Genomic DNA, 11,388 nt, shown 5'->3' with positions numbered 1-11,388 from the left:
AAATTAGAGAAAAAGGAGGGCTGCAAGGAAAGCCAACATTTTGGCCCTAGCCTTCCAAGGTCAATTAAGACTCAGGACATATGAGAACTTGTACTGTTACATCATATAACTCAGTAGTGCACCAAATTTTCTGATCAAGGATACTATGGAGCCAAAGAGGAAAGTGATCGATGATGTAGAGTGTGCCTAAGGAGAATCACATGGAGAGAAAACATTCTCTCAGGCTTTCACAGAGAGCACATTGGCCAAGCAATGGCCGTGACTCATCCCCATGGCTGACACTGACAAAGGTTCTATAATCTGAGGTACAGTATCTCAGGATAAATCCTGAGGGGATTTCACTGACCTTATCACACCCAAAAGCTACAATTCTTGTTGCATAGGTCCTGCTTTACCTTGGTCTTAACCATCCAGCAGAAAAGTATAAATACAAAATATAAGAAGTAAAGCCATGCTGTTACGTTGAGCTGTAGGGGACTCAGGTCAACAATTTCTGACATTGCCAGTCAAGCAGAAGATCCCTTACTATTATGGGCTACTGGACTTTCTAGAATATTTTGCTGAGTTTACACACCTATAATATTCAAATAACGGAACTTAACAAAAAAAAGGGATACAGATGAATGTCTATTTTGTATCTGTGTATTCAAAGTGGTTAGGATAGATATATAGTTTCATTCTCCTAATGAACAGAGGGATTTGTTCTAATGGTGTTTGTAAATAGGATATCATGTCTGCATCTTGTACAGCAATTAACCACTAAGAAGAATGTATGCAATGTGTTAATTATTGAAACTCTCCTACCAATTTGGTTTGAAACTGTCTCATTGCTATTTGTTTCTCAGTAAAATTATGGAAAAAATATATAAATAAAATATATAGGAAAAAATTAATCAATTTTGTTAGTTTTTACATAATTGAATTTCTTTTAGTTTTATCAAATAAATTTTCCCAAATTTAAATACTTAAATTTGCGGGTAGTAGTTCTATATTTGTACAATTCTGAAAACTCTGTTATAAAAGATTAGCAGACTCTGAGAGTTTTGCAGATCAGAATTTTACAGTTTTGCTTCCTTTTAATAATTGATCTTATCCAAGGCTTAAGAGATTCTTGCATCCCTTTCCTTTTTTATATAATTCAGAACATTTCTGAATTTTGCTTTGTTTTTTTGTTCTGTTTCATTTTCATGAAGATGCAGGGGATAAAGGTATTAAGCCCAGGACCTTCACACTGAGTTACGTTGTCATCCTTTTCATATTTTATTTTATGGAAGGATCTTGCTGAGCTCTTGAGTCACCCAGGCTGAGCTCCAGCATCCCGCCCTCCCAGCATACTGGGATCACAGGTTCCATCACACTCAGCAACAGAACATTGCTTATTGTGAAGTTTCACCACACTAGACTAACCATTTGAAGAATCATACTATGGAGCTTAATTTATGCTACATAATTTCTATAGTTGATTCATATTATATTCCTCCACCTCAAGAATACAAACTTTGCCAGGTATTCTGGCATACAATCTTAATTTCAGCATTCTAGGAGGCTGAGGCTGGCAGGAATTTCACGATTTTGAGGCCAATTTAAGAAACTTATCAAGACTTCGAGATCAAAAGTAGAGATCTCTGTACCTAACAGATATTTTGATTGTTGCTCTCAATCATATGAGAACTTTGAAAAATGAATATTTGTTCATTTGTTTAACTTCTGTCTTTATTTCTCAAGAAAAAAGTATATATATAGAAATGATCCAGTGAATTATTAAAAGAATATACGGTGTAGGGTCACACACACATAGCAGGATTAGAGGTAACCAGAGTGCCGTGGCCAGGCTGTGGTTTCCTTAGGCTTTAAAAGAGTGGAACAAAATACTGGGATTTTGCTTAAGCAATGAAAGTTGGTTGTGATGTGCAGGAAGTGCCAGTGAAGGAAGTCGAAATTTAATTTACAATTCCCAAGAACAACAAAGGTATGACCATAACTGTAGCAGCATTTTTAAGTTAGGTTATCTGCAAACAAATAAAGGTATAATTACTAGCAAAAATACGGTTCTACTCATTCTGCATGTATTGCTAATACATGTCATAACAATTCATTCTATATTCTGTGATTACTAAATGAATCTTGTGAACTAAATAAATACCAGTCATGGACAAAAATAAATAAATAAATGAATATAACATTTTGAGATACAATAACAGGATTCTGCCATGGCTGAGAATGTGGATAATAGAGTGTTCAATAAACTGATCACTATATCTTGCTATGGCAAATGCAATTGCAATTGTTAATGTTGCAATTTATTGGAGTACAGTGCATTTTACCCATTTTAAATTATATTAATCTTTGGGTAGTTGACAAATATTGAAAGTCATGTTATAGCTTCTTTTAGCATAAGAAGAGGGAAAGATTTTTATATTTATTGAGGGTTAAGAGGAAAAGTTAAAGGGTACTGATATTTATTGGTCTTTTTTATATTTTTTTCCTGTCCTTCCATTCTAGACCTCCCAGTAAAAGGGATTTACATGTTGTCTGGGGGGTCTTGTGGCCTAATAATCTGGCTAACATCATTCTCCTCCATAAAATATTTTTAGTTCCTGGAAGGCCATATTTTATATATTATCATAATAAGGGGAAGATCTTGAGATATACTTTTATGTATGTAGTACTAACATAATTGAATAGTGAAAATTTAGAATAAAAAGAGAAAATAAATTGATAGCTTGGGTGATTAGAGGAATCGTGTTATTAGATGAGGCGGGAAACAGATACAGCTTGTTCTTGTGAAATTTCATTTTCAAATTGTTAAAGGACCTTGAAAATGCCAAAGAAAAATTATCAAGACAGATTTTCATTATCATATTTCTTCACGATATTTACAAACTAGATGAAATGGATCATCTTTCAACGTTATGCCTTATTTTCTAGCTGTGCAACTCTCTTTCTCTCTGTCTCTGTCTCTCTGTCCCTGTCACTCTGTCTCTGTCTCTCTGCCTCTCTGTTTCTCCCTCTCTCTGTCTCTATCTCTCTCTCACATAAATGCACATACAGATATCCCTAGATTCCTTTATTTTCTATTTTTATTATTTGTATATATTTATGCATATAGTAATTGCATTCATCTTGGGAAATTGGTAAACGTACAAATCACACCTTGATCATCTCTCAGGTTCTTTGCATTGACAGCTCAGTGTGAGCAAACTTCAGAGCATCATAAACATGATTCTTGGAATAGTTTTATAATTCCAGAAGCAAATACATGTTTAGTGTGAGAAAAGAACGTAATCAAAAAGTAAAATAGAAATTATAGAAAAACCAAAATAGAGAACAGAGAAGCCTAAACACTCTGTTCCCAGTAAGGATTGCTAAGCAGAAAGACCAAAGGATCTTCATGTGATTTCCTAGAATCCACACTGAATAGTTTTTCAGTGTCAATGTAAAGATCGATAAAGGCATGTTTCACCCCATAAAGATGTATTTCCACAGAGAGAGAAAGAAAAATTCTCAGCACACTGATACACTCTACTCTTGACCATTGCATTACTGAGTAATGAGTGAAGAATAATCCACTTCATAAATATTAAGTTAGGAGTTGTGACACAACAAATAACTTTGAAAATAGCTTATAGAAATAAAATGTTCTTACTCTAAAATTCTTTGATAAGTTATTGAAATTTACTTCTCATGGTAGTATCTTAGAGGATGCATTGTCACCTCTTAATCTACAAGAACGACTGAAGATTTTGGTTTCAAAGCCCATATACTACTCTTGTACCACTGATTTTTTGTTGCCAATTTTCAGTATTACTCTGTATGTTTTGACTATAACATGCTATCCATTGGCTATTACTACATAGAGTATTTGCTATATTTAATAGAGTAAATTTCATCAGTGTTCTTATTTTGTCATAAACCTGCTGTCGGGGAGATGGCTCAGTAAAATAAGCACTTGCCTGGCAAACGCAAGGGACTGAGTTCAATCCCCAGTTCAGCAAAACACACACACACACACACACACACACACACACCACACAAAACAAAACCTGCTGTTGCTGGTCTCTGGAGAATTTTGTTCAAGGAAAAGGTGTAAATAAAGATTACTGTGTACATACAGATTGCTTCACTTCAAAGAAAATGAAAATAAAAAATATGCACAACGAATTTGTTTTATTAAAATTGTTCTGGTTTTGTTATTACAGAATGAAATTTCTATTTTTGCATGATAATTGTTAGATTATATAGGTTCTTCCAATAGTTCACAAATTAAGAAGGATATGTTCTTAATTCCTTTTTTAGAAACACTCATTTAAAGGGATGTGTATGGCAAGAGGGAGATATTTCATACAATTGCATAAAAATAAACTTTGTACAAGCAATTTTGCAAAAATTATGGATGTTGGTGCATTGGTAAATAAATGAAAATTTTGTTCTCTTTGCTATTCTGTATCACTGTCACAATATAACGTGTTTACCTGTGTGCTAAATTAAGCACTGCCTGTTTCTTATCACTGAATAAGTGCATTTAAGCTTATTAAATTGGTTATGGTGCAAGTTATTTTCACTTTTAACTAATTTTCTTTTTCTTTTCTCTTTTCTCTCCCCAGAACCAAGGATATGACAAATTCAATCTGTTAATTTTTTCTTCTCAATTTTAAACGTTGGTTGTTTAAGACTGAAGTAATCATGGTGAACTTCAGGAATTTGGTGCGCTCGTTCCTGTAAGGATGTTATTACTTATTATTTTAATGAAAAGATAATTTTTACGATAGCTTACTTAAGTATGTTCAAAATGCTTCTATATGACCAGTGTATTTTTGCCTCTGTCTATATAAATTACTCATCCCCGAAGATTAACATTATAGATGTTTCCTACTTCAAATAAGTAAGTGAGGGAAAAAAAAATTGGATTTGAAGTAAACATTAGAGGTTACACACTCAAACAAATCATGTGGTGATAATACTTTGAATCCAAATAATCCCAGTTCTCCTAGTTTTTCCATATGAGTAAAACTTAAAAAGGAGAAAAGTTTCTTCCTTTTTTAATGTGTCCTGAGCTGGCAAGTTAATAAGATTGTTCAATAAGCAATAAGAAGAATATGAGAAGCTGTAGAAGACCAGAAATTAAGTGTAAAATTGGGTGATGTACATAGAGAGGGGAAAATAATACCACCATCCTGAGAAGTCCTGATGTGATGATCTACTAGTTGAAATCAGTAGGATGCAACAGGAAAAGGGTAAGCAAAGGATCATGTGGAAGAACTAAGGGAGTCTAAATTTGACTTCATCTAAATCTATACTTGGAGCAATGGAGCATGGGAAAAGTGATGCAAAGCTGTATGAACTCTGATCAGTACAGCTGAAAAGACCTGCATCTCTTTACTCCTGCATAGCATCTTCTAGGTGAGCTCTGAAAAGGAGCTTTCTCAGGAAACTGTCTCCAGCCCAGAATAGTGTGCCAACATTGGATCCTCTGTGGTATGATACGAGGCTGCCTTAAAGGTGTCACTGTGTTCTACTGAGAAATTAAGGAATTCACATACAATTTTTTCCATTCTATGGGAGAAGCTACCATTTGTTTCCTCTATAAATGTGCATTGTCATACATTGTGCAAAAGCTCAGCAAATTTAAAATGAACTTAGGTTTGTTATTTAAATTACCATTTTATATATTTAGAATGTAAAATTATATTTTCCTTAAAATCTAGCAGTAGTGAATAAATTGTTTGCATTGTCTAGAGAGAAATTTTGATTTTCATTTATCTATTTTATGAGGTTCTGATGGGCTTCATAACAGTTAGTGCATGAGTAAAGTTCAAGAGTAAGACCCTAATGACTGTAGTTTTAAAAGGACTTTATATATTTCAGTGAACACATGAGTATTAAATGTTAGGTTTAATTAAATACTGCCAATTCTTGATTACAAAACTGTGGACACAGGATTGATGTGCAATAAAACCCTTGACAATAGGGGTACTGCACTAACTGGTTTTGAAACTGTCTCATCGCTATTTGTTTCTCAATAAAACTATTTAAAAAAAGAAAGAAGAGACATTTTTGTATTGCCATATAATGAAGACAACACAAGAGAAGCCTATGTATTTTAAAACTAAAAAAAAGGTGCTCCATAAGACTTAATTAAAATTTAATTTAATTCAAGTCAGGAAATGGAAATAAATATTATTTTCATCATCACTTTATTCTGCAGTTGACAAAAATATATTTGAATTTCACAAGACTCCTCAAAAATTTAATGTTTATTTTATGGACTCATAGATAGAAAGATAGATAGATAGATAGATAGATAGATAGATAGATAGATAGATAGATGAATTAGAGATAGATACATACTCCTTTTGTCACCATAAAATCCTGACATAATTAAATTATAAAATTTATATTTAGACATAAGTTTTCAGGTATGTTTTCATTATGCATGATTTTATCCTGAATTCCTCTACAACTTTTAAAAACATATGAAAAAAAATAGTTGTTCTCATAAAGTAGTTAAAAATGTGAAATTAGCCTGCATATTTTCCTATGATCTTATCATCTGGCCTTAAGGATAAATTTATTTGTAGCTCTGCCACTGATAACTGAAAGCATAGTTTATTACTTGAGCATTAAATCTTATGGAAATACATACATATGATGATCACTGACTAATCTACATGAGAATATTTTTAATGCAGCAGGACAAATCTTTTATCAATTAGGCCACAAAAGACCCTGAAAAATACCCTACAATTACTGTTTGAAGGGGCTGAGGGCTAGATTGTGTGCTTAGCATGCACAAGGCCCTAGGTTCAATCCTCAACACTAAGCTAAACTAAACTAGAACACAGTAAATTAAAATGTAAATTGAAGTAATCATCTGACCCCAGTTCTACATAGATAGATATCATTTTGAAAAAAGAAGCATTTCTCTTTATTTGCAAATTTTTAAATATCTGAGTTAGTATTTACCAACCATAAAATTCTTTTGGTTAGTTTTGAAATCAAGTTGTCTTAGCTATTTCATTAATGAAAATAAGTATGTTAGTTTTATTAGCCAGTTTAAGCGCTTATCCTGTGGAAGAACTCTTATGCATGTAATTTGAGCACAGTAATAATCAAGGAATTATGAGGGAAAATTGAAATGTGAAAAATCAACAATGTCTATCTCTTTTCCATTAGACTACCACCTACCCTGAAAGTTCTCCCAGAAAAATCCACCTAAATACCAATGAATACATTTTAATTGACTGAAGAGGTTTAGTTCCTAGTTCATGAAATGTAACATACCCAGGGCGTTAATCATCACCACAAATCTTTACCTAGCCTACAGCCGGTCCCAGAAAACATATGACACAAAGAGGAAACTGACAAATACCTGGAAAATTTATTGCTCAAGAAAGGAAATTTGGCCTTGGAACATAGATGGCTGAGTGCACTGACTTAGCACACGCAGGGCTCTGGGCTTGACCCCAGCATCATAAAGAAAAAGGAGTTGTTGTCCAGCATGAAGTCAGTCTGCAAGTGTGAGATGGTAGGAAGAGCACTAAAAAGAGATGAATATGAGCTATTGTCAAAACCCACTGTGCTGCTTTCAAACACTTTCCTGAAGTTGCCTATATGGCAAGTTATTTTATCCTAGCTTTGGATCAAAAAACAAGGAACCTCTAATTTTCTTGTCAGGCTACTGGATCATTTAGGAAAATGATCTTCATTCTCTTGTCAGCTGTCTGAAATGATATTTCAATAAAATTAATATTTTTTTTAAATATCAAGAATAGCAGGGACTGGGGAGTTAGCTCAGCAGAATAAGCACTTGCCTGGCAAACGCAGGATCCTGAGTTCAATCCCCAGTACAGAAAAAAAAAAAAAAAAAGAATAAACTAGCACTACAAATTGAACAACATTGTGGGTTATTGTTGCAATACAAGTTTTGTTTTTGTTTTTTGGGGGGGGTTTTTGAGGTTTTTTTGTTTGTTTGTTTGATTGTTTGTTTTTCGGAACCGGGGATTGAACTCAGGCCCTTGCGCTTGCCAGAGAAGCACTTATTCCACTGAGCCATCTCCCCAGCCCTGTAATATGTTTAGAACATAGCCCTGGAAATCAGTGAGATTTTAGTATGTACCTTGACCCTGCCACATACTGGCTTAAGATAGGTATTCAACTCTGTAAACTTGAGTCTGCTCAATTTATATAAAGAACAAAAATCAGTACTGAGCTCATGTGGTGTTATATAAAATCAAGAGATTATATGCAATTTCAACAAAGTATATGACTAACACATAATAATCAGACAATGTAAGTATAGAGTGATATTGAAGTTTAATTAGGAGAGTAAAAATAGTGACCAAGCTAAGGAAGATAACGAGGATGATCATAGTTGTTGAAGGAGAGGCTATTGTCTTATATAAGCAATATACTGTGTAAAAGTAATATTATATATAGCTGATTGATTTTTTTTCTTTTTCTTCTTAATTTTCAGTGTGCACCTAATTGGCCTGTTGGTTTGGCAATTTGATATTTCTGTGAGTCCAGTGGCAGCTATGGTAACTGACATTTTTAATACCTCCAATGGTGGACGCTTCAAGTTTCCAGACGGGGTACAAAACTGGCCAGCACTTCCAATTGTTGTCATAATCATTTTGACAATTGGTGGCAACATACTCGTTATCATGGCAGTGAGCATGGAAAAGAAACTGCACAATGCCACCAATTACTTCTTAATGTCCCTCGCCATTGCTGATATGCTAGTGGGACTACTTGTCATGCCACTTTCTCTGCTTGCCATCCTTTATGGTAAGTACAACTCTTTCAGCTTTTCACACTCCCATTGTACTGTAAATCTGTCCCACGTGTCATAGTAAACACAAAGTTCATTATTTTACCTATAGCATTTTGATTTTGAAGAAAAGAACAAAATATGTGGCAGAATAAATTGATTGTATGTCTTAGATTTATTAAATAGATCAGAGTTTTCAAAAAGGAAAATGAACATTTATGCTATGTCGAAATTACATATAGATGCTTTATTCTTCAGTATCATTTGTATATAAGAAATTACCAGTTGTACAGAATGAGATAGTGCCCATGCAGCACATGAACCATCACTAATACCAAAAAAGGAAAATGGGTCTCCTTTATTTATTTTTTTTTTGAGACAGGGTTTTGCTATGTAGTTCAGATTGGCCTCAAATCACAATGATCCTACTGCCTTAGCTTCCTGAGTTCTGGGATTATAGATGCACACCGCTGCGCCTAGCTCACCTTCTTCACTACATTTTAGGTAGTCCTTGGTTGCTGTGGGGGGAGATTTGCTTAACATGGAAAGCAGGGCTTCATGCATGCTAGGCAAAACCTCTACCACGGAGCTACATTCCAGCCCTAAATAATCCTTTTTAATATTGACAAATGAAGTAGTTGACAGGAAATAAGCATTCAGTCATAACTAATCTTCTTAATGTGGTCCAAGATTCATAATTTTACAGGAACACATGTTATAACAAAATTAATTAGCAAGTGCATAATTGCAAGTTCATACCATCTTTTAATAAAAGTTCAGCCATTAAATATTTCACTACATTAATAATTAGGTTCCAAATTTTTCATTTGATTTTTCCATCCCTTCTAATCATTTTAACCTATGTTTTATTTTTGGATAATAATTATGATAAACAATCAAAACAACATACTGTTCTACAAGTATCTTTTTATTTTTTTTTTCCTAGACAGGGTCTTGCTATGTTTCCCAGACTGGTCTCAAACCTCTAGACTCAAGGGATCTTACTTCTGCCTTGGTCTATGCTTAGCTCTCTAAGAGTATCTTTCTAAGGCTGGGGAGATAGTTCGGCAGTCTCAGGACCTGCCTGGCAAGCACAAGGACCGGGTTCAATCCCTGGTACTGCATTCCGTGCCATCCAGAAACCCTGGATGCTCCATGACGCTGGGGAGGCTAAGACAAAAGGATTACTGCGAGGCTGAGCTGTGCAGTGAGGCCCTGTACCAAATAAATGAATAAATAAAAGATTTTTTAATTAAGTTTTTTTTCTAGAAAATCAAAAATCCCAGCTTGAGTTTAATTGCTAATATACTCATCTCGCATAAAAGTAAAATAGACTTTCAGTCCCTTGGAGGATACAAAGGAATCATACCATAAAGAATATTATTGAAAATGTATATAGTTTTTAAATCCTAAAAGAACTTCAATAGGCCTAGAAAATACTCTCTCATGAAACTTAAAAATTAATTAGTTGCCTAAATGTACAGGATAAACTGTGGCAATACATCACCTGAATAGTTATTTTATAAAATGTTCTTAGAAGATGTGCTTTTCCTATCTTTATTGTGTTTCAGTGATATATCAAAAACAAAGTATCAGTATTTTACCTGCTCAATGCATATTTTGCCACTCTACAGCTCCAAAATTAATTAAGAAAGGGTTACTAAAATGAAGTAATCCTGTGATTTAAAATGTATACACTGTCCTGTGATAAATGTTTCATTTTACCACTTTCTCCCTTTAAAACATATGTAGAGGGCCTGCCAAATAGCCCAGTGGATTAAAGCAACTTCAAGCAGGCACAGGGACTGAGGGTTCAATACCCGGGCCTGCCATGCTGGCTCTGCTCCCAGGGCACACTGAGAGGGCAGTTGAGACTGGGCGTGGTGGCATGAGCCTGTAATCCCAGCTCTTGGGAGGCTGTAAACAGGCGGATCACTACAAATCCAATCTAGTAGTGAGACCCTGAACACCCTGTACACCCTTCCCTAAAACACAAAAATAAGGTAAAATAAAATAAAACATATGTAGAAGGCCAAATAATGACATTACCAATAATCTAAGTTGTCTAAAATATTTACTCTCCACCTCCACAAGTTAAGGACACACAGGAGAACAATAACAAATAATGCTGCACAATACCACCACCAAGTCCAAGCAACATTCAACCTCAAAATTATGTTTAAGTACCCAAACAAATAAGAAACCTGGAGCCATCACTGAGGCTCCCACCTCATACTGTTAAGCAGAATAAGGATAGTCCAGGGAAAAGTGTGAGACAGAGGCCAAAAGAAGGGTTATTAGAAAACATAAGCTAAATCTAAAGTCCCTACAAGATCACTATCAGTAAAATAGACTGATAGTGAATTCCAAGAATGAAATTTTTCTCTTGAAGATCATTTAAAAGTATGCAAAAACTGCTTTCCTGAAAAGGCAGTCTTGATCTAGATGTGGAGATACAGGCCAGAATCCTAGCTTTCTGAGAGGCTGACAGCACAATGACAAGTTAAAGCCCAGACTGAGTAACTTAGAGACTGCAGGAGACCCTAAAATAAGAAGAGCTGGGGATGTAACAGTGCAAAGGCCCTGGGTTCAATTCCTAGTACAGGGCAAAAAAAAAA

At 34.6% G+C, this 11,388-nt stretch overlaps 1 protein-coding gene across 1 annotated transcript in view; it reads left to right on the top strand.

Moving 5' to 3' along the window:
* Nucleotides 1-4,683: 4,683 nt before the first annotated feature.
* Htr2c (5-hydroxytryptamine receptor 2C) overlaps nt 4,684-11,388 on the top strand; it is a 108,929-nt gene continuing 102,224 nt past the window's right edge. Inside the window, exons 1-2 of the mRNA XM_004640016.1 lie at nt 4,684-4,718; nt 8,474-8,787. Coding sequence (XP_004640073.1) covers nt 4,684-4,718; nt 8,474-8,787 — 349 coding nt within the window. The remainder of the gene's footprint in view (nt 4,719-8,473; nt 8,788-11,388) is intronic.

The sequence above is a fragment of the Octodon degus genome, unplaced genomic scaffold (assembly GCF_000260255.1).
Source record: "Octodon degus isolate 3935 unplaced genomic scaffold, OctDeg1.0 scaffold00117, whole genome shotgun sequence".
Taxonomy (NCBI): Eukaryota; Metazoa; Chordata; class Mammalia; order Rodentia; family Octodontidae; genus Octodon; species Octodon degus.
This window is presented reverse-complemented; position numbering and strand designations above follow the sequence as displayed.